Below are 23,801 nucleotides of genomic sequence, written 5' to 3' on the forward strand. Positions count from 1 at the left end.
CCAACCCAACCCAACCCAACTCAGCTCAACCCAACCCAGCTCAGTGCCAGCTCGCTGCTCCAGCCACATGAGAAGGACTCAACTGCCTTCCTTTAGACACTGCATGTCTACAGGCCCATACAACATCTCCACAAGTCCTTCTTCCCAAAGAGGGGTTCATACTTCTGCTTTCCCCAACACCACCATCTGTGGATGGATCTGGCATTTGTTCAGCTTAAATACTGAGAAGAGAAGCAAGGCAGATGTATTGCCTCCTCCAAAACCTCCTGAACCCATAACAAAAGACAGTGCAGAAACACGAGGCTCTGGAGGAACACAGAAGCAGCCTTGCACAAACCCTCTGCTCTCTTCGAGAGCTGCTGCCCTGTTAAAATGACCAGCAGAGAGTACAGCTCGCTGTTACTAAGTTAATTAGGTGACTTGATTCAGGGTTACAGGGAGCTTTCCCTGGGGGATGCTGAGCTGATCACTGCCAGGGCGATGACAGCGCAGAGGCAGGCAGAGATTTGCCACCCAGGCGGATTCCCCTGGCTTCTCCCAGTGCCTCCTGGCCAGGCTCCAGACCTTTCGTCCCACCTACAAACATCCCACGCTGCGCTCGCCAGGCAAAGCCGCCCCTGCCCTGCAGTTCAGAAAGGATCTGGAAAGATTTGGGACAGAAACTGATGTGCTTAATGGACAAGCCTCTGAAGGGAGGAGATGTGTCCCCTTCCCAGGGAAACGCAGCTCCTCAAGCTGCATTTTTTTTGCAGCAGCAGCTTGTCGTCTTGTTTTAAGCCCCGCCAAGAGCCAGAGAGAATCAATATATCCAAATATACCAGACTTCTCCCAGAGTCCCTCCGCTGCTTTGCTGCTGATGTATAGACAGATGATCTCAAGAGACCTCTGCCACATTAGGCCACCAAGTCTCATCTATCTTAAGTGCATATACGAGCTGTGATTACTCCTGCGCCCAAGCACCTCACGTCCTGAATGTATTTATCCTCCCATCAGTCCTGCCGGATGAGGGACTGCTATTATGCCTCTTCCAGGGAGGAAGCGGAGGGCTGCCGAGGTTAACTCAGCTGATCACAGAGGACACCTGGGTCGGGGCACACCGGGGGCCTTCTGAGCAGCTCGCCCCCCTCGTGATGCTGCCTGGCCAAGCAGCGAGGCAGCACCGGCCCCGTGCGTCCCAGCTCAGATGTGGTGCGGGGCTCTGGCTCCACACGGGCTCCAGCCTTCACAGCCGAGCCTAATCCTAAGATTAATGAGGGATTCCTGCTATAAAGACCTCTTGATCAGCCCTCTTACGAGTAAATACACCATCAAGCCAAACCATAATGTTTTCCTACTCTGGCAGCCACTGTCTTAAGCCTTCCACCAGAATCCATCATACTCCAGCGATAATCAAACAGCAATTAGACAAAACCATGGCAGCAAAGTCCATCAAGGGTCGTTAAGGATGACAAGTTGGACGCAGCCCCTGGCTGTAGGGTAGCCGTGTGTGGCAGATGGGTGCTGGCCAGGCAGATATGCCAGTGGTGTATCTGCACACCCGGCCAGTTTGTGCACCCTTTCCCCGTGCCCCTGGCCCTGTACGATGCACCAAGCATCACCCGGTGCCCAGCAGCTTGGGATGCTGCACTTTTCCCTAAGCCGAGAAATTCCAGCTTTTGTCCACCGAGAGACTGACAACATGGCAATCACCATGACAACGTCAGAGTTACCCAAAAAATAAATAAAGAGCCCAGTAACTATGGAAACACCTGAGTGACCAGAACCACACTATTAACTGGAAGATCTCGCCAGTTTGCGGATGGCATCAACACCGTGATGCTAGGGGCCAGAAAACATCTGAAGCCTTCAAAACAGAGATGCTGGGTGCAGGTACAGTGCACACACAGTAACACAAACACAGTAATGCACACACAATAACACACACACAGTACTGCCTTTCGGACCCCCTGCACAACCCACACACCTTCTGAATAGGCACTGCTGCCTTCGCTCTGGGTTTATAGCTTGGCCACGGTTATCTAGGTCCTCCTCCCTTTGCCCTGCTGGGGATGCCCCTCTTGACTGCCATCCTATTGGGCTTGGCACCTCGTGGATGCCAAGAGCAGACAGCCCAGAGGGGATGGAGCCGGCCCATCGGATGCTGGTGCCTAGCTTACTGGTATAGTTTGCTGCCAGTCCCACTGCCAGCTGGAGCACCCGAGCCCATGGCCACGGTTGTGGTTTCTCAGCACAGCCCTGAGATGAAGGAAGACGTGCCTGCATCTCTCCCCCCAGCCCCTTCTTCCACTTCTGCCCGTTGGGCTGCACTGCCAGGAGCTGGTGGCTGGAAAAGGGTCTGGAGAGGGATGAGCCACTGGGGAGCTGAGCTGCTTCGGGTGTAAATCCTCTGCGGGATCAGGCTGCACGCTCCTCCAGTGAGCAAACACTCTGCTCTGCTCCATTTCTCACCAAGAACCACAAAACAGACTTACAGCTGCCAAGAAAATAATAGAGCCCGTGAAGTGCCTTTGCGCAGAGGAGCGCTTGCCGGGGTAGGCGCGGGGAGCAGCTCCTTCAGCTCCCAGCCCGCACACGCCTGGCACAGACGGAGCTATCAAAGCCTCTCCCCAGTGGCAGCAGTGAGAGCCGCTTACCCATCCGCTATGTAAACCCTTCAATTATGCACCAGCTTTCCCTTAACCAATTCTCCCCCCTCCCTCTTCTCCAGCACTCCAAGTGAGATGGAGAAAGACGGCGCGAAGGAACAGGAGGAGGCTTGCTCAGGATTTCCCCGGGGATGCGCTTCGAGGCAGAGCCAGGTCTGGCCAAGAGAGAGGCCAGCAGCCAGCTTTGGGTCCCCAGTCACTGGTGAGGCTCCCGGATCTCCAAATCATACCCTGTCCTGCTAGGGAAATGGCTACGGCCTTGGCATCTTCTATGGCACCTCTGGGCACCTGCCCTGGCTCTTCTTTCCGTCCCCATGCAGCACATCCTCGCCTCTCCTATGTGTGCTGAACTAAAAATGGAGAAGCAGAGGCCCCGCTGGTGGCTGCAGCAGACCCAGAGAAAGAAAGAGAGGAGCTGAGCTGGGAACGGAGATGGGCAGGCACCAGAGATGTCCTGGGCCACCTCCGGGCTCAGCACCCTCCACCGGCAGGAGGCCAGATTCAGGTAAATCTTTGTGATCGTTTGTTCTCTTTGAGTTTTGAAAGCAGAATGCCTAATCATGGCCAAAATCGGGTAAGAGCTGCTGTTGCAAATTACACAGCACCACAGGTAATTTCTGATTAGCTCACTCTTCCTCTTGTGGTGCATCCTCAGTTTCCATAGCAGCTAAGTCCTAAGTAAAATGGAAACATCTGGTTCAAGCGCAGGTAAAGATTCCCTGGGGAAAGAAACCTGCTGGATGGCAGCAAACACCGAAAATAGCCCTTGTGAAAGAAGACAGAGGCGTCGTAAGCTGGGAGCCTGGTTAGGAGAGGATGGATGGCTGCAGGAGAAGGTGGTGAGGGGTGCGGGATGGGGAGAGGAAAGTCCTGGGGAGCAGGAGGGGATGCGGGAAGGAGAGCAGGGCCTGCAGAAAAAAAACAAGTATGTGTGAAAAACAGGCAGTGAGGAGCCTGAGCGAGACAAAAAGATGCAGTCAGGGCGGAGAAGGGGAAGAGGACAAAGGAAAAAAAAAAAGTCTTAAAGGTCACAGCACGTGGACTGGCTCAGCCATCAGTGCTGCCCGATGGTGACAGATCGAGTGACAGCGACTTGATGCCGCGGGTAGGTGCCGTGGTCAGGGCTGAGAGCAGCTCACATCTGCTCCCTGCATTCCAGCATGGTCCATGCCCAGACACCGACCGAAGGCCACCCTCTCAGACACGGCCACCTACAGCGAATAAGCCAACTCTTGCACCAGGGAATGGCTTTTTTCAGAGGCTCCTGTCAACAAAGCGGGCTGAGTTGCCACTGACTCAGCTCGCTTTCTGCCTGGGCCACGGAGAGTGATGGATCTGGCCCAGCAGCTTGCTACAGTGCAGACAAATAGCAAAAATCAATGGAGCTGCACTGAGACACCGCAGCCATCGCCAGGCAGCTGAATGGAGGGAGCAGACACGGCGCCATCCATCACTGCTGCTGCTGCGTCGTCTCCTTTGGCTGCCGGACAGCCCGGCCGGGATATCCCTGAGGAGAGCTTGAGGAGTGGTCTGGGATAACAGCCCACGTCGGTAAGACCCGGGGTTAAAAATGACCGAGGTTGAACGCAAGCACTTAGATGGGCGATTTGGGAGGCAGAGGATCCCTTGGCCAGATGGCTCATCCCACCCAAAATGACCTCCCCCCAGCTCATCAGTGAGATCCTCACAAAGCTGGGAGAGCCGGGGCAGCAAAACGCAAAAGGAGTGCCGAAAACAGCTGGGAAAGGATCCTGAAACCGTGCTGTCCCAAACGGGCACACGTGGGAATTCGCTCCCCGGCAGTCACACCCCCGCAGTTCTGCTCAGGTTTTGCTTGCCAATTAACAAGGTTACCAATTAATGCTTTGTGTGTTTTCTTGTTGATTCGTACTATTTCCAGTCCCTCTTTGATGCCATGTGTGCTGTTCCCCGATAAGGTCTCAGCAGGTGCCGAAAGCAGCTGCCAACAGCGTGCTGCGCGCACCCACCCACGGCGGCAGCTCCAGCGACCTGGGGCAGCCCCAGGCTCCCGAGGGACAAGCACAACAGCCCCAGGCTGGTAACTGCCTAAAAAACCCTACAATTTCATCTCCCAGACCACCAGGATGGATGTTTCTCTTCCAAAACCATCTGCTCCTGCAGCACGTCACAGCTTTTTAGCGCTCACCACTTTTCCTTTGCAGCTGCAGGGCTGGTTCACCTGAACCAGCCCCCGACACCTCCCCAGCCGCTCCCAGCCCTCCCCGTGCCCTTCCTGGAATATTTTGGGCAACGTTTGGCTCTTACCTTTGGGTGAGATGTGTCTCCAGGTGATTGTTGGATCTGGCCTGCCCGTGGCTATGCAGGTGAGGCTGACGTTGCCACCTTCATTGATGGAGATGTCAGAAGAGATCTCGGTAATTTTCGGCGACACTGCAGAGACACAAAGAGGGAAATGAAAATGCAACCGGTTCTGTCTGTCTTAAATCTGAAAACGAGGGTGAAGGAGGCAGAATTCCCGTCCTTCTACCGTGACAAACAGAGCAGGAGCCCATCAGTCTCGTCTGCCTCGACAGGAAAACGGAGGGGAAACAGGGGGGGTGGAGGAGACAGAGTTGACGTGGGAAGGACTTGTAGTCATCGGGGATTCAGTTATTTTTGGGAGGCTGCAGACAGATCCTACCAGCACCAGTGCGATGTGCCAGACGGTGCTTCTCCCCCCACACACTGCCGGTACCGACCCTGTCCTCCCAGCCATGAGCAGCCCTTCCCAGCAGAGCTGCGTCCTCCCAGGACAACACCAGCCCTGCAAAAGGCACTCCTGGTGCAAGGAGAGCACCCAAAATGCTCACGTGGCTTGCAGCTCATGGGCTCTGTGATGTCCTTGCAAGCACTGAGGAGCTCTCGTGAAGACAACGAGCCTACCAAGGAGCCTCTAAGATTGTGCAAAGGAAGGGAAATTCAACGGGGATGAAAGCCCTCCTGCTGCTTTCACACTGCCAACATGAATTCAAGAGAATTGGGCAGACAAAAGGGGCCCAGAGCCCAGGAGTGGGGCTGATGAGAGGGAAGGGACAAGCAGCACACGGGGAGCGCTCAGGCCCTGCAGTGGTGTGACCTGGGGCTTCCACGAGCTCAGGCACGCCATGCGAGAAAAACCATCAGCTGCCGTTATCAGCCTGCACCTGCAGAACATAATAAAGACCATCACCTTCCTCCATTTATTATTTTTTTTTCCCAGGCCATTCTCCAGAGCCTAGCAGAGGATTGGCACCCTGCTGCGCTGCGTTGCAGGAGAGTCACAAATCACCCGCCGAGCATCCTGCTCCTTCCACCCACCCCGTCCATCCAGCAGCCCACGGCGCAGCCCCAAGCAGTGCCGTGCTGCTACCCCAAACCCATAACCCACCCCCGGGCACCCCATCCCTGCTCGTCCCCAGCAGGGCAGGCACAGGGACTGGCTGGTGCACGCACAGCGAGCCAGAATGACTGCAATGGCCTTGCACGCATTGCCTCTGCCGCGCAGGTAAGTAATTTATTGATCCGTAAAGCACTCCAAGACGCTCTGGAAGGGATTATGTCATGCCAGTGCCGCGCAATAAAATAAAAAATGATGGATTTTTTGTGAACATGAGGGTGATTTAGGGTTTGTAGTTGGAAGTGTAGTTAAAGTACATTTTAAGTGGAAATCAAGGTGGGTAATGAATTATTCCCTGTTTTGAAGGGCTTCTGGGAGTTCTTTTTTTTTTTTTTGCTGCTCTGGGCACAACGGCTAATCTGCTAATCATGCACTGGAGGACAGCTATGGATCAGACGGTCCCGGAACAGTGGGGTCTGGAGTACACCTGGGGACACAGGACAGAGGCTGTGAAGATGACACCGAAGGAAATATTAATATTCATCAGTGTCATTAAGCCTGGCATAAGGGCGTGTGGCTCCTGGGAACAGCCGGGAGATGCTCTGCCAAAAGCCATGTAGTCCACCGAGGAGCTGCAATTAATGACAAAGGTGCTGCAACTGCCCCACCGTGCGCCTGGAGAGGCGGGGATCGCTATCCAGGAAACCAATGTGCTTCAGAAAGTTTTATTTCCAGAGCAGAGCTTTCGGTATCAGCAGCTAAAATAGGCCACAGAGGATTACTGGTGGTGGTTTGAGGTGGAAAGCGATGAGCAGCAGTGGAGCGAATTGCCCACGATTGCCCAGGAAGAAGCCCTGGCTGGCTCCAGCTGTCGGTCCCAGCAAAGCTAGAACATTATCTGTCGTCTTCCATGCAGTGCCTGCTAAATCAAAAGGAGCCTTTGCGATGTTTTTAATTAACGAATCCGCATCACTCAAATTTAGCTTGTTTTGCCGAGCTCACCGAGACTCGCAGGCAGTAAATTCAGCCTTCGCATTGTGACTCTGTTACAGCACACGAGGATTTGCACCCACACGGGCGACAGACAAAAATTTGTAATCAAATTAACTGACCAGATTCTAAAACATAATTAAAACAAATTAAACTTTGATTTCCGCTTCTCCTGAAATGCATCCTGAAGAGCATTACAACCTCCTCCTCAGCAGTACAGCAGCACCAGCATTCCTGCAGAGATTTTAATTTTGCTAAGACCGGGCAGGGGAGGAGAAATTACTGGGATGCTTCCTTGCCTGGGCAATGGGAGACTTTGCAATTGCGAATTTGCAAGTGAAAATGCAACTTTTGGGAAAAGTCCCCGTGCCCTGGTGGGCTCAGGATGCCCTCCAGCAATTTCTGCAGCCCACCCAGGGTGAGGTGAGGCAGGCATGGCCGGGAAGCAGACAGGAGTGACAACGTCAGCGAAGTCTTTAGCCTACCCTTAAATTAAATGCGCAGTGGTAGGATTTAACACGACAGTTATTGTATGCTAATTAAACGTTTGAATAATTAACCACACGAACTATTTAAAATGGCTTTCTTGAGACTTAACAGGTACGTCGTAAGGCTTTTACTATACTAGGGAGGGAAACTTTAATAAATAAGTGATCGCAAGTATATCTTTAATATTATTTAATGGTCACCAGTGCTGCCATTCCCCTTGCATTAAAAGGCTTTATCCATCAGTTGGCATTTCCGTGGAGATGGGGCAGAGGAGAAATTTCTTATGCTGAACGTGGGACGCAGATGGAGCTGCGCCCCAATGGGAATGAATAAATAAATAAAGCTAAATAAATGCTGGCTTCCCAGGCGGGAACCCTCTCCTTGCGGGCAGTCCTTTTGTGTTCAGCATCTCTCCTGCTCAGAAGTGATTAAACATGGCAGTGTTGGCCAAGCTGCTCCGGTGACACAGTGCAGATTTCCCCAGAGACAGGCTGGTGTTTTATCGATCTGACTTCTGCTTTTTCCCCCTCCCTTGCCTCGCCATGCTGATGGGAAAGGTCCCTGTGCTGCTCCGAACTGCCGCAGCCTCTGCGAGCGCTCAGGGCTCACCCGGAGTTTGTCCGGACTTGGCGCTCGCTCACACACACCGAGTCCCTGGGACAGAAAACAGTGTGCTTAAATATTTAACCAAGCCATATGGCGCCTTCCACGTCTGAGGGTGTTCAGTCAGGTGATAGATGTCTTTGCAGATCCAAGCATATGCACTTGCCTACACAGATGTATTCCCTGCCTTGCACCGTGTGCGCACGCATCCTCCTGCCGCCGGCGCCGACTAAATCCCTGCTACACCTCCAAACACCCGTCCCAGAGCCAGCGTGGGTGCAAACACCCCTACACGTACCCTGCAGCACCTGAATGCATCGTTATCTACCCATCCACCTTCCCTGCATGCATGGGCTGTGCTGCCCGTGCCAGTCTTGTCCCCGACGATGTGTCCCCAACGTGTCCCCAAAAATGTGTCCCCAACAATGTGTCCTCAACAATGTGTCCCCACTGCTGTCTCCAGACGCAGCTCTTGGTGCAGCTGGGACCCCCCGCACCCCAAATTTCAGCTGTGTGTCAGTGATACACAAGGAGACCTCTTGGTATTAGGGGAGTGAGGATCTGGAGCAACCTCAACACCAGATAGAAGGGAAGGAGAGAACGGGTGAGCATCACCAGGTTGAGTGCTTGCAAGGAGAAACTGCATTTTTTGGCTTAACCCCCTAAATTCTGCCCAGTTTGGGAGATGGCGCCACAGCATCTCTTTGTCTCCTGCTTGTGCATGGGGATATTGCTGGGACTGTGGTGCCGTGAGGGAAAGCACACCCCAGGTGCGCTCAGGGACTTACCCAAGAGCCAAGCAAGCACTGCAGAAATACACACACACATTTCTAACCCCACAAATCACTTCTGGTGCTGGAACCAGGCAGAACGGGTCTTGTGCCAGCCTTCCCCAGCTGCATGGTGGCCAGGTGAGGGATCCAGCATCACCCACGCCCGACCAGGGCTGGAAAGCCCTGCGCACAGCCCACGCCAGCAGCCTGCCAGGAGCCAGGCTCTCCTGGTAAGACTCGCTTCCCCCTCATAAAACATGCAAACCTCCATCTTCCCGCACGAGCAACATCTGCTCCAGATCAAAGGGAACAACAAAGAACAACTATAAAAGCAACTTGAAGCAAGGAAGAGAAGGAGACTCAGCCTTGCGTTCTGCGGGCGATCTGTGATGTGCACTGGCAGCTTCCTGAGCATCAGGCTGCCGGAGCTCCTGCTTTTAATAACACTCTTACCGCTGTCACCCACGGACTTCGCCGTGTTTTGCAGAGCGCTGCTACCACGGGCACAGCTTCTGTGGAGCCCCAGCCCTGCTCCTGGTGATGCTACAAGTCCAGCTGAGCTCCTGCACCCCAAAAGAAGGCCCCCCAAAGCTGGCAGGGGTGGGATGGGGTGCAGGAACCCTGATATCAGGCTGTCCCCTCGGGATGTGGCCACCCCAGCGTGCACCCAGCAGCAGGAGGGCTGGAGACGCGCAGAGCTCCCGTGCTCCCCGCTGCAGTACGGGCACCTCCGCTGTGCATTCTCCCTCTTTGATTTCTGATTTTTCTCCCTCCTTGTTTGAGTTCTGTCTGCTTTGCAGAGAGCAAGTTGGGAGACCTACGCCTTCAATTATAGGTGTATTGTAATGGGCTTTTAAATCAGTTAGCGCTCCTCTAACACGACCATAATTAAGAGAAAAGCAGCAAGGGCATCATCCTTCCATCATACCAACACGGCTCAGGAGCCGCATGGAAGAAGTCCAGGGGGTATGAGGAAGGGGAAACACATCCTCCGAGCCTGCTTCCAGCTACTTTGCTGGCCTGTAAACAAAAACCTTCCAATTTTGGGTGGGGATCCTACCCTGGGTTTGCACAATCACGCCGAGCTTGGCTCAGCTTCACCGAGGGACCCAGCCCCCTCTGCGCAAACCTGGCAGCAGCCAAAGGCACTATGGAAGGAGCCTGGAAATTAAGAGGACATACATAATGACCTTAATAAGCAATTAATAAATAACTAATGGCAATTGCTCGTTCTAAAGCAAGGCGTAATGAGATGTGTCATACAGCACTGAGATGTAGCTAAATGATTTCCCAAGTAGATAACGGCTCCTACTGCAGCAAAGCTCTCCGAGCTTGGAGGACACCAAATTTTTTACACCTGTCTCTGCAGCAGGTTATATGGCAAGGCATTGAAATAATTCAGAGGAGGAGGGGGAAAAAAAGACGTTTCCAATCATTCATTAGTAAAGTATTTGTGAACGCAGATATAATTCACTGCATAAGCTGCAGGCTTTCTGCAGACAGACTTTATAGCTAAGTGCCAAAAGGGAGCCCAATCTGATTCCACTTACGACAGCATAAATCAGCAGCACTCCTACCACAGTCAACAAGGGCTGTGCCAGAATAAACACGGCACAAGAGGAGCGTCAGGTCTCAAGCACGAGGACTTTCTTTTGACTTTGGGATGGGTCCAGGTCACTTGCCACTGTGCCAAGCAGCCAGGGTGCTGCCCGATCAGCTTTGGGTCGCCTGCTTTCAAGGCTCCAAAAGGATCCGCACCTTCACTCTCCCATCTCCCCCATAAAAAGGAGAAACACCTGAAACCACGCCCCACATCTCCAGGGAATAAAGTAAGAGTTTGCTTAGTTAATAAATAGCTTCAAAGCACAGCCAGAATCCAGGTCTGGGAGACTTGATTTCTGCTTCCACATTACGACGCCCAAAGGAAGCCGCGGCACTGCTCTGGATATCGTTTCCTTCCCTACAATGAGTCTAATGATGCAGATCTCCTTTATAAACTACTTCATACTTCTCCTTCAAACAGAAATGAAAAAGGAACAAAGAAAGATGTAAGAGTGAGGTTTCTGTATTGTCAACCATGAAGAAATGCAGCAGAACAAGGACTGTTCGACAGATCAGCTCCCTGTCTAGACAGATCTCATTTTCAGCTCCACGCACGCGGCACAGAGCTAGGATCTAGTTTTCAGTTTTTGCCCCCAAGTCACCTGGGATTCCCCCTGCAAGACAAGCGTTGCCTCATAAAAAGCAGAAAATTGAAGGATCTTGAAGCCTTAAGACACTGGCATCATCTCCCCAGCATCACTGACACCTCTCATCAAAGCACGACAGCATTTCCCACAGCTACCTCCAAGGTGACCATGCTGGCCGTCAAATTGATGGAGACTCTGTCTCGCCCCGCTCGGGGGCACAACAGGTCCCGAGATCTGTCCCTGGTCTCACCAGGCACTGGTGGAGGCTCTACAGGGCCCCTGGGAGATGTCCCCGTGAGGGTACGAGCCGCCGAGCGCCGAGCGTGCCCGACAAAGTTTGAACACGACTTCTTGCTAATACAAAGCTTGTCAAACCCATCACCTAGAAATGCTGAACGTCTTTATTAGATTCCTTTATCTCCCCCCGAGATCGGAGGGACACGACGAGATGATTCTCAGCGGAGATGTCATCATCCAGAAACTAATTAAAGGCTGCGCGGGAAGTCGGGCCACGCGCACTCTGGAGAACAAAACGCATTAGCAACCGGAGTCGAGAAAAATATTACAAGTGAACTTCAGATCAGAAAGGGCGAGCTAGGGATTTGACAATAACTCTCCTCTTCCTGCCTTTCCTCCCACTCGCCCTCAATATCTGTCCCCCAGCATCAGAGAGCCGCTTGGGATCTCGGGGCTTTTTGGGACCAGCCCTGGCACCGCCGCCTCGGGATGGATGCACAAGGACACCGGAGCTCTCCTCTGCTGGGTCATGCCCCAGGAGAAAACCATGATTTGCATTCATGGAATTTCCTTCTTTTGGTTGGAAAAGCCCACTTGCCTCGTGTCAGTAAGCTGCAGAGGATGCTTTGATGCCTGCACTGTTAGACTGCTCCCTGCTCTGCCACGGAGTAGTCCTGCGCAAGGCACTGCATCTTTTTTGGGTCTCATCTGTTCAATGGCAAGTATTTCCCATCCTTACAGGGAGGAAGACAATGAAGAGAAAGGTGCAACAGATGATAAGATACCCAGAGGAGAAGAAGATAATGAGGGATGACAAGATACCAGAGCCTGTGGTCATGGGAACTGTAGGTGGAGAGATTTCCACATGGGGACGGCCCTGCTAGCCACATCCTACAAGTGACTGTCCTGCTAAAATCAGTGGGAAACCTCAGCTCCTCTCTCCCGGACCAGCCAGCAGGCAAGGGCGTGTGTCCCTCATGAGGGTGCTGGTCCTGCCCCCAGACTCTCAAGAAAGCCCCCCAAGCTCTTCCCACGTGGGGACGGGCCACACGTGGAGACCTGAGCCCACTGAACCAGCCCACGCCACTTCCCTTGTAAAGAGGGACGTGCAGGAACAAAGGAGCTCAAACATCCTTTCCAAAGATAAATCAGATGCTCTAATGCAGCCTGCATCTCCAATGAATATAGGGCAGGTGTCTCTGAAGTGAAGTATTAGTTAAAATGATGCTCTTTAAATTACATTTCGGCTATTTCAGGCAGACAGGTTGTGTGTGGGTTGTTTTTTTTTTTTTTCTTTTTTTTTTTTTTATGATCTATCTAGAGGCTTAAAAAGACACAGAGAGAAATAAATCTCCCTTCCATTAAAAACACACTATGCTCTTGCATTTTTGTTCTTATCTTTGCGCTCTCTTGCTCGTGCTCCCTCTCCCCTGACTCAAGCACAAAGTAAGTGTTTCTGATTGCTCTTTCCACACCGACACTGAGCTGATTCCAGGCTCTGCGCACAATGCTCCTAGGCACAGCCTCACAGGAGGGTGAGCAGAGCATCCCGAAATGCTGCCGCGGTCACCCGATGGCTCCACCTCCACACCCTCCGTGATTCACGGCTTTGATGGGGAACTGAGCCCAAGCCTGAAGTTGGGGCTGAATTGCCACTGCAGTCTATTTATATCTTCCCGGTCTATCTGTCTCCTCTGCCGGTGTCCCTTTTGCCTCTTTTATCTACTTACCTCCCTCCTTCCCCCTCAATCTCCTTTACCACATCTTTCGTGCGCTCAGCCCCTGCTGTGCCAGGGCTGTACCAACGCAACACAAAAATACAGCGTGCATCCATGGGGTCAGGTAAAAGCAATCCCAAACCACACACAGGCCATAAACCTCACGAGGTGCTGGGGATGCTCACGATGCCTCACACACCGCGTCTTCAAATCCCTCATTTGCCTGCAGAGCCTTGAGTAACCCCAGCCAAAAGACACCCCGGCTCCACTTGTGGGTGTTTCTCCTCCCTGTGCCTCGGCATCCCCAAAAATGTGCTCAGAGGGAGCCTGCATGCATCTTCCCTGAGCTCCATCCATTTCAGGAGCCTCCTCACCCCCAGCCAGAGCCTTTCCTTTTGCTCAGGTTTCCTCTCGTGACTGCTTTTGACTCTGGTGAGAAATAAATGGCTTGGGCAGGGAGCGCGGCCCTATTATCCTCTGATTAGGAGGTCTCGAGGCCAACGCTGCTCCTGATGCCCAGACCCTTTGTTCATGTGCTCATAAACCAGAAGGTCGGCAGTGCCCGGCAGTTCAGGATGAACCGTGGGTGAGGTGATTTATGCTTCCAGATGCTGTCCTCGAGGAACACATCTCAGCATGAGACTCGCCGAGCCATCCGTCACCTCTGCTGAGGCAGATCCACCTTCCCAAAGCCCCCCCGGCCGTCTCCTGTCCCCCTTTGCCATTTCCTTACATGAGCCAGGCCCCGCACCAGGAGCCTTGCTCCTCCCGTGGAGCAACTCTGGTCCCAGCCACTTCTGTGCAGCCAGTTTTTAAGGGTCACCTGGCCAGCCCATGACCGAAAACTCAGCCTGTCCCAAATCTGAGGAATCAACCCGGTGCTTGGCCAAAACCACCAGAAACGGGAGAGCAAATGCCCATGAGCCAGCAAAACAGCAGAGCTCTGGTGAGAGGACCCAACCCATCCTTCCCACACCTTATAGCATCCTTAAAAGAGGGTCCAGAAGGGTCAGATCTCCAAATTCAGCGATGGCAGAGGAAGGTTGGTCCCCGCTGCCTCAGTTTGCCTCCCCAGCTCACCTGCACCAATGACAACATGGACCCACACGCTCCCAGCTTCTCCTGGTACCCGTGCACATCCTGATGCTCATTTCTGGGGGCTCTATCAACAATTCTGGCATTAATAACCCTACTGCCAAGACACCCCTGCAAGGTAAGTGAGTGTTATTATCACTTCACAGCTGGGGAAACGAGGCCTGGAGAGCAAATGGCCCAAAAGCACCCGTTTGGATGGATGCTCAGCCAGCACCTGCTTCTCACGCCCCGTGGTGTTGGTGAAGCCACCGGGAAGCCCAACCCGTGCTGAGCCGGGCCAGGACCACTGCCAGGACAGGTATTGCCACCGGGCTGTGCGAGACGAGCCTGCCGCCAGGACAAATGAGCCACCAGGCTGCAGTGAGCACAGCAGGATATCCGTGCGCACGGAGGGGCAATTAAAATTTCATCACGAAACCGCAGCCCAAATATGCAAAGTTTGGCGGAGTTAAAAGGAAAGGAAGAGGAGGCAGCGACGGTACCGAAAGGCAGGGATATCAGTGTGCTCCGAGCACGAGGGGGCTGTTCTCGTTTTGCATTAGGAATGCTCCTTCATTTCCCGTTCCTCCTAAATGAAACCCTCGAGCCTTCTTCTTGGCCACCCTCGCGCCTCTGAGAAAGCCAAAAAGCCACAGGGAGTTGTCTTCCCCCAGAGCATCCTTTAATTTTCCTATTTGTCTTTCTAATGCCCAGCCTCATCAACAGCGCTGTCTATTCCCCATGCGCTCGTGCTTTCCGCGGAAGGAAGGAATATTTTTACCCCTTCCTTCCTATTCCCCCTTCCCCTCCATTTCATCCTTTTGGAGGCTTTTTATCTGGAGTTTCCTTTCCTTTCTCTCCTCTTTCCCTTTCATTTCGAAAACCTACAGATCTCTGATTCAAAATCATTACTGTTTTTAACTTGGCTCGAGTCACTTTAATTAAGTTACTTTCCATTATTTTTTATCTAGTCCATTTGTCTACATCCACCTCACCCTCCCTCATTCTTCCTTTCCTCCCCAAGGCAGGCTGGGTATGAAATCTTACATTTCCATTTGGCTAACAATCACTTTGAATTTTTAAATGCTATTAAATTGGATCACACCGGTCACTGGACTGGAGTTGTCGAGCTGTGATATTTACTTGCGCCAGTCAAAGGGAAATGAAATTGCAGCGGAGCGGCGGCGGCGTGGGGGGAGGCGAGGGGGGAGCGCAGATTTATTCTGCCTGTGGTACTTGCAAACAGGCACAATCCCTTTGGATTTTAGAGCGAGTTCAAAGGAAACTCTTACTCTCAACCATGAATGTATTGTAATGTCTTTAATAAATCAATTACTTGTTGGCAGGGAAGTGTCACTGCATCTCCAATCCTTGTAATCACCTCAGCCTTGCTGTGTTTTAAGTGCTGAAAAACCAGTGAGGTAGAAGGGGAGCCAGGACAAGCACCGGGGTAGGGAAAAAAAAAAAAAAAAGAGAAAAAACTTCTGCTTCATCTTGCCAAAAAATAAAAAATAATAAAAAAAGACTGAAAGATGCAGAAAGACATTTGCATAATGCAAAAACACACCCAGTGACCTCGGGCACCAGCACGAGGAGCGCTGGGTCCCTGCCATGGGAAAGGCGACGTGGGGCACGTGTCTACCCCAGGTATTAAGCACGTGGTGATGCTGAGCATCACTCTTGCAGGTAATCTGTAAAGTGGTGCTTTCCTGCCACCCCCAGGAGCGAGACTTCCTTTTGCTGAACGTTAATTAGTGGCAGCACGGTGCTCCCACCTTCGGGAGGGTGCCGGTATTCCAATTTTGCTAAAAGAGGTCTTTTACACCGGAAAATTTGCTAAAAGCAAAGGGAGCAGGATTTGATTACAAAGCAGTCCTGGCCAAATCCAGCCCCTCCTCCTCTCTCTCCGCTGACAATATCCTCCCCTCCACAACAACAATAATCTGAGCACAAACAGACATGAAGCTTTTCAGAAAGTAATGAACTCCGGCTGGAGCCAAGGCAGGAAGGGTTTAATGTTCAGCTCGGAAAGCTTGGCGAGGCCATCAATTATATAGCCCTGCTGCTGAAGGAGCAAAAAATAATATTTCAGACAGACATGGCCAAAAAGAAAAGATAGGGAAGGAAAACACTGCGAGAAAGAATTAATTCTGGGAGTGAAAAGAAGGGTTTGTAAAAGAGGAGGAGGAGGAGAGCTGGAGCTCTCGGGCAGGCTGCAAGGTGGAGGCATTACAGCGAGGGCAAGACATGAAGAAGACTTCCCTACTGACCCCGGACAGGAAAAGGGGGGCAAAATGGGGAGCCCCTTGGCTGTGAGGGCTCGGTGGTGAGCAGCAAGGGGTGGTGGGCTGGGAGCAAGGGGTGGGCTGGGACCCGGTCATCTCCTCTCACCTAGGGCAGCAGGAGAGGCTGGGGGCTGCCACCTTCACCGCCTCGTCCCAGTTTTACACCAAAAGCTACTGAGGGAAGGAGAGGAGATCAGAGCTGAAGGCTTCTGGTTGATGAGACCACCACCCAGAACAGAAAATCGTGCACAGGGGTCCACCGAGGGCAACGAGACGTCCCCATTCTCTTGCCCATGCCAGGAGGGGCCATGACCAGCTCTCATCCAGGGACTCGTCCCTGTACCAAAATAATTTCCACGGGGATGGGGAGGAGGGAACACTGCTACCCACACCTCCAGCTTCCCAGACGAACCAGCAGCCACGCCAGGAAACCCCCACCAGAAATATTTCAAGCCCTACAGTTCCACGTCTACTTCTGAAGGACCTTATTTCCATGCGTTTTTTCAAGGTCCTTGCCTTTTTGTTCTCCACTTGCCTTTTTTTTTTTTCTTCCAGTCGCCTTTGCTAAGTCTTTCTCCCCTACTGCACCACCAGAACAGAAAGGAAAAAAAGAGGTAAACGACAGCACAAGCCTCTTTGCACATGTCCCCCCCATCCTTGCAACTCCCCTTTTCCATTTTTAACCTCTCCAAAGCAAATAAAGTGCAGAAAATGCCCCATTTTCCCACCCCTTCATTCTCCCCTAGGCTCGGCGACCCCTCCAGCCCATCCTTCAGCTCGCGGATATTTATCAAGGTTTTCTAGCACCCGCCGCAGGAGGCGGCAGGGCCGGGCCAGCTCTTCGGCAGCTGTTCCCTTGGCCTCTCCTTTATCTCCAGCATTGTGTTCACATCTGCTTCCCACTCTGCCTCCTTTTTCCTACCGCCGGGAGCTGGGTTTTAAATCACTGCTCAGCGCACCGGCTGCCAGGCGCGGATTTCATGCTGCCCAGCATGCCCCGTTTGGATAGGTATCCAAAGGCCGTTTGCAAGCCTCCCCTGCCTTTTTTTATTATTTTTTTTTTTCCTCCTCCTCAACCTGCCAGTGCTGCCACACTACTTTCCCCTCCTCCCTTTTGGCCACGGAGCAATCTTGGCTCTGGAAGCATGTTCAGACACCTGGTTGCTGGCAGCGCGGGGCTTTGGCACGGGCGCGCTGCGTGCAGCTCTCCGATAGCGAAGGGGAGGCGAGCGCAGCCCGGCCGGCGCGGGTCACTGTGACCCTCCTGGGCTATCGGGGACACGCCAGTGGCCGTCCTCGCTTGGGGCTGGCAGCTCTCCCACCACCCGCATCTCCCCTGGCTTTGGCTGGGGTTTTGGCCGAGCCCGATTCGTGCTTTTGCTGGGGATTTGTGTGTTAGCAAAGCGCAGCTTTGTACAGCGCAGGAGCTGCATTTTAAGAGACGTGTTTAGGACGAGACATCGCCATCTGCGGCTCCCTTCCCCGGCGCAGAGTGCTGCTCCTGAGCGTGGCGATTTTGGCAGGGCAAGGCAGCAAAAGCCCCAGGGAGCGAACAGATGGGGGCAGGTGATGCAGAAGGATGCCCAGGCACCGGCTCCAGACAAAACTCCTCTGTCAGACCGCAACCTCTGCATGCTATCAAAGCAAGAGAGGGCACCGTGCTTCCCCCAGGCAGCACTCGGTGCTCTACAGACCGACTGCCCTGAAAAGCTTGGTTAGGGAATCCCCAGACTTGTTTCATCCCTGATCTGAGCTGGATTGCAAGCCACAATGCCCTGGACCTTCAAGGAGCATGGAAGGGGTGCCTGCAGGTGCTGCCCTGGGCAATGTGATGGCAAAGGCTGCCCCAAATGGACCAAACCTCTCAGGCTGAGCCCTCTGCTCCTGCTCTCGGACTCCCCAAGCCTCTGCAACAGGCTTTTGCTTCTGGACTCGGCTCTGGGGGGACTGGCCAGAAAATCAGCGCTAAAGGCCAAAAAGAAGAGCCAGATTAAAGTATCAACTCAGAATTTATGCTTGGGACTTAAGGTTTAATAATGCAACAGAAAATCAATATTTAATAAAGCAAATGATGGAGAAAAACACTGAATGGGAGATGAGCTGCTGCTCCTGTTTTCAAACATGTAACTCCCAGAGGAGCCAGTTTGGCAGGAGAGATGCGACACCAGATTGCCACGAAGAGCTGGCACGCAGGACACTCGAGGTCCCACTGATTCCAACTCCCGTGTCAAGGGGGCTCGCAGGTCTTTTATTAAAGGACAAACAAGGAATTACAGTGGTGGTCAGAGTCCAAATACCCATGAAGAGAGATCAAATGCTGATGCACACGGGGAGCCAAGCAGCTGCCTCGCTGAGCGGGCCCAGATTTGTGCTCAGGCTGGAGAAACGCGGGCAGACGGGCAGCGCCGTGCCCAAACCCAGGCTTCAAACACACCGAGCACGGCTGGCTGGGGACCGAGATCTGCTGACAAGCAGGGAGAGAGCAGCAGGGCTCAGAGCGGAGGATAAATGCTTGCCTGCCAAGACAGGAGGCTCTCCTGATGTGCAGGAGAGGAGATGGTGTTGGTAATTCTGGGGTAGCAGGGAGCAAGCTGGGCATCAAACCCTGCTGCCAGGCACGGTGACAAAGCAAGTGCAGAGCGAGCATCATCGCTCAGCGTGCTGAGGAGGGATGCGACAGGGATGAGACCGGGATGCTGGGGACAGATCAGCAGCTCTGACTCCCTCCCCTGGAGCCTGGAGAAAACTGCACTCGGCGTGAATGGCACCAGGATGCTGCCCTGACCCAGCCTGTGCCAGCGTGCGGCACCAAGATGTCACCTGCGCCCTCTGCTCCATGCTGCCAGCCGACAGCTACCCCAGCACAATACAGCCACGCTCTACAAATGCATCCAAGATGTGCTCGTGGCTCAAAGCACTCCATTAGATTTGGGGTTCACATTCAGGAAACTGGATGCTTCTTGCTTCAGCTGCACCCGATCCCATATCTCCCATACTTGGGGTTGCACAAAACACTGGTGCCCCCCAAATGAACAGCATCGCGATACCAAGTGCCCTGCAGTGCTTCCCCCTCCCTCCCTGTCCTCCTGCATCAAGCCCACCCATCCCCACCCCAGAAGCAGCCTGTGCAGCCAGCTAGGAAGGGGCTGAGCTTTCCCCATGCCCAACCAGGCGATGGTGGGTGCTGTCTGGGGTGCACAGGACTCACCCACGGGTGCAGGAGGCAAGAAGGTGCAGCCTGGTGGCTGCAACACCGGTGTGGCACGGGATGCACAAAGACTCCCTGCCTGGAGCAGAGCACAACCATGCCAGACTCAAGCCCCAAATCCCATCCATCGCACCCTGTCACCTTGGGCAAGCTCAGCCTCACAAAGCCTGGGGACTCTGGATAAGTCCTCCAAACGCAGGGGATGCTCACTCGTGTCTCTCCAGGGGAGCAAAGCTCGCTCAGGTGCCCTTGGACGAAGCCCCCTCCTTCGCCCGCAGCATGCGCCGGGTTGCCTGCCTGGCCCTGCGGCACGGCAGTAATTTGTAGCTTGTGCTGGGATCCTTCACGATGAAAGATGACATATAAATATAAAACGTTATCGCTCCATAACAGCCACATGCTATAAAACGCCGGGCAGAAGGATCTGGAACTAGATGGAGGCAGCGCTTTAAATCCTTCCCTGCAGAGTTACTGCCGCTAAAACAACAGACCCGCTCCACAGAGCCCGGCCGTGGAGGGAGGAGAAGAAAAGCGCCGACAAAACCACCACCGCCGAGGAATTAGGCGAACGAGGAGCCTTTATACCGGCGCGACCTTGGCGTGCTGCCTCCCCTGGGGTAGCGGTGGCACTGGTGCACCAGCGCCATCTCCTCCCATTCATCCCCTGCCGCGGCTTCCCGCGGATGCCCCCGCGCTGCCATGGCAACCCTAAAGCCGGTCCTGATGCTCTACTACAACGAGTTGACTCCGCTCCCGCGATCACGATAACAATGCTGTTACTGTAGTAACATTACATTGTTGAGGTCTCACTGTTCTCCCCTTAATTTTATTGGCGGAAGATTAAATTGCAATAATGTTATTGAGCCACCATTAGCGTTTCCCGGGTAACAATAACATTAAGGTAGCGCTATCGCCTTACAGTGGTCCTGCCGTTCCACCGCAAATATTTTAATGTAGTAAAACAAAAGAGATTACTGCAGTAACATTAAACTGCAGCGACCTCATTAACCCACCGCCGGCTTTCGCCGCGCTGAACGGCACTTTGGGACCCGCGCGCGGCGGCGGAGAGGTGTCCGTCTCCTTTGGGAGACATCCCTGGGGAAGGAGAGGACCCCCGTGAGATGTGCTGACAACCAAGGTCTTCCTCCAGCCCTGCTTGGAGAGCTAAAGGGTGCACGGGTGCAGCGTGCCACTGGCCTCCCAGTTCTTCCCGTGCCACAGAAGTGGAATCTTTGCCGAATCGCTCCTGGTGGGGCAGGCGACCTCTCCATGAAAGCCTTTGGAGAGGATGGGAGAGCGGAGCTGCCGGGCCTCCGTGTGCTCAGAAAAAGGCTCGAAGAGGAGCAGGCTCTTGCTTTGCAGAAGTGGAGCACTCAGAGGGTGACCTGCACGGCTCTGCGTGTCTCCAAGGGAGTAGCAAAGAGGCACACCGAGCTCGCCTCGCCGCCGCCGAGGCACGCACAGCTGCGGCTGGGAGGGATGGAAATAGCAGAGCCACGGGGGGGTGGGCAGGTGGAGATGGCCCCAGTGGGCATCGCTGCACCTCCCTGCACGGCTGCATCCTGCGGCAGGGATGTAACAGCAGCAGGGCACGGGGGCAGGGGACCGCAAAGGGTTCGTGTTGGTTCCGCTTAGGGGAGCCTGCAACACTCCGGATTACAGCCTCAGTGGATTTCCAGGGGAGGAAAACAGAGAAACCAACCACAGCCTTGATGTACGCAAAAAAAATAAAAGCACGAAGGAAATGAAAACGGTCTGTGTCCTATGAATCACTGCTGCTTCCTTCCCCTCGCTCCAGTCTCCTGCCAATTATCGCTGTTTGGGAACAGGAGACGTCCTCCCCTGGGCACTCGCTTGCTTTCGGCCCTACCCCTCTCTCCTTCCCAGCGCAGCCCTTCTGCAGGTCTGGCACCCGGCCCGCCAGCATCACCGCAGGGCAAGCAAGCACAGAGGCTTCCTTCTCTCCATCACTGCTCTCTTACCAACTCACTCCCTTTGTAACGAGGACACCGGTTAACACACTTGAGCCCCGGTCACCTCCCCATCCCTTCCACTCTTTATTCCCCATGCCAGCGGGGTTTATCCATGCTCCCCAGGAAGGAGGATGCGCTGTGGCACGAGTGGGACGTGTCCCTGCAGACGTGGCCCCTCCAGCAGCAGAGAGGGCACCTAATGGGGGCAGCCCAGAACCGCAGCGAGGGCAGGGACGAGAGCTTCGTTCCAGCTCTGGAGTCTGTTTTCCCCCCTCCTGCCCCACGATATAATTGCTAATTAATAATAACGTTTAGCTCTCAGATAGCGCATTCCATCTTCAAAGACCTCTGTCGACATTAGCGAATTAATCCTCATCAACCCCCCTGTGAAGTAGGTGACAATTATTATCTCTGCCTCGCAGATGTTAAATTGATTTGCAAAGAGGTCAAGTGACTTGGGGAAGGCTGGGGACAGCCCGCCCAGCCCAACGCTGGGTGCACAGCTGCTCGGGTGGGGAGCATGGATGAGCATGTCTGCGGGTTAAACCCCACAAAATCCCATCTTTCACCCCAAGGGATGTGGCCAGACCTAGTGCCCAGCCCTCATCCTCCTCCCATGCTCCTTGCCCCTCGGGAGCTGCTCCAAGCAATGTTCATTGTGAACCCATTAAACCAACACAATGTGCACACCGGGGGCTTCCCCTGAAATCTGCTCTCTCCTCCCTGGACCGAACATGGTGCAAAGCCAGCAGGGGAGGCTTTGAGGGATGGACAAATTAGCAATAAAAATGCCCAGGAAGGAATGAATCAGACAAAGACACCAGGAGCTCAGGTGAAGCGAGGGATGAGAGCGATTTCATGTTGCCAGATCCCCACAAACTTTTTTGTGATGAACTCTAAGGCATTACCTAAACTTGCTTTTGCTTCTGGCAAGGACAGCTTGTCTGGCAAGGAAAGGTGCGTTCGCACCAGGGAAACCCACGCCAGAAGCAGCTCCTGCCCACAAACAACATCTGTATGCCTTTACCATCACCAAGTTACCAAACGGGGGCGTATCCTTCAGCCCTGTGGGACATCTTGAGCTCTTGGGATGTGCCTTTTTACCAAACCCACACACAGCATCTACCACACCACGCTCCTGCTTCCTGGCAGCTCAGGTGGGGCTGCACGACCTCGGGCAGTTTCCATCCTCGCAGTACCGACACTGCTCATGCATGGTCCCATTCTCAGCCACAAGCTGCCTGTGCAGGGACCAAGCAAGCACAAGCTGCTGCCAGGCACTGGTGTGCAGCTGGACACTATTGGGGTGAGTGGGGACGGCACCACAGAAAGCTGTGCAAGCGAAGCCACCTGGAAGAGGGAGCATTGCCCAGGAACAGTCACTACTCCAGGCTCACAGTGATCAGAAACACGGAGGAAATGTTTGGTAAGAATACAGGGAGTGGTAAAGCTCCCCAGCCCCTTCCCACCTGCAGCATCAGTAGCTTTAGGGGCATTAAGGAGAGGCTCAGCCCCACATGAGGGGCACCCAGCTCTGGCAGCGGTGCCAAGACTGCCGGGCAGACGGTGCTCATAAAGGGTCTGAGATGCTCAGGCATAAGCCACGCATCCATATCCACCTCGTTTTCCCTACAAGCCACCTTGAGGCCTTTGGACAAGAGCAACAACAACCGCAGGGCCTGATCCTTCCCCCTACACCTACACCACCACCACGTGAATCCTGCCCCTTGGCTCCATCCCCATCCACCTCGGCGCGAGGCGCAGGCAGAGCGGCGGCCTCAAAAAAACTTATTCCCATTCTCCCGCGAGCGCACAGGGGCTTACGGCATCAAAGGAAAATTAATCGGGCAGAGTTCAGGGCTTGAAACAAAGCCGGCTCGGGGAGGTGCCGCGAGCCTCCCCCCTGGCTGCTTTATCTCTCCGTGCACACCTTGGCAGCGGTGCCGTGGCACGGGGCGAGGTGCCACCCGCACACCGCCTGCGCCCCGACGCCAGCTCCCACCCCGGGGCGGCCCCGTGCCACCTGCGCCCGCTGCCCCCAGACTCCAGCAAGCAGGTAATTAACTCCCAAACAAAGGCAGGGATTTGCAGATTAAGCCAGGCCCGGGAAAGAGTGGGAAAACTCATTTACACCAAACAAAAGGGGAGGGGTGATTAGTTGCTCCACTGACAACAGAAAAAGCCAGATAGGGCCAGGGAAACTGATAAAGCAAGGAGAAAGTGCTAATATCCCCCAGTTGCCTCCCCTTTTCATTTTTTTTTCCCCTTTTCTTTCTAAGC

General features: G+C 53.8%; 1 protein-coding gene across 14 annotated transcripts in view; it reads right to left on the reverse strand.

Moving 5' to 3' along the window:
• Positions 1-23,801, reverse strand: part of LOC137843657 (protein CEPU-1) — a 332,157-nt gene that overhangs the window by 21,373 nt on the left and 286,983 nt on the right. For all 14 annotated transcript variants that reach the window (XM_068659166.1, XM_068659180.1, XM_068659165.1 and 11 more), the window contains one exon: positions 4,932-5,057. In XM_068659166.1, coding sequence (XP_068515267.1) covers positions 4,932-5,057 — 126 coding nt within the window. The remainder of the gene's footprint in view (positions 1-4,931; positions 5,058-23,801) is intronic.

This window comes from Anas acuta, chromosome 23, assembly GCF_963932015.1.
Source record: "Anas acuta chromosome 23, bAnaAcu1.1, whole genome shotgun sequence".
Lineage (NCBI taxonomy): Eukaryota > Metazoa > Chordata > Aves > Anseriformes > Anatidae > Anas > Anas acuta.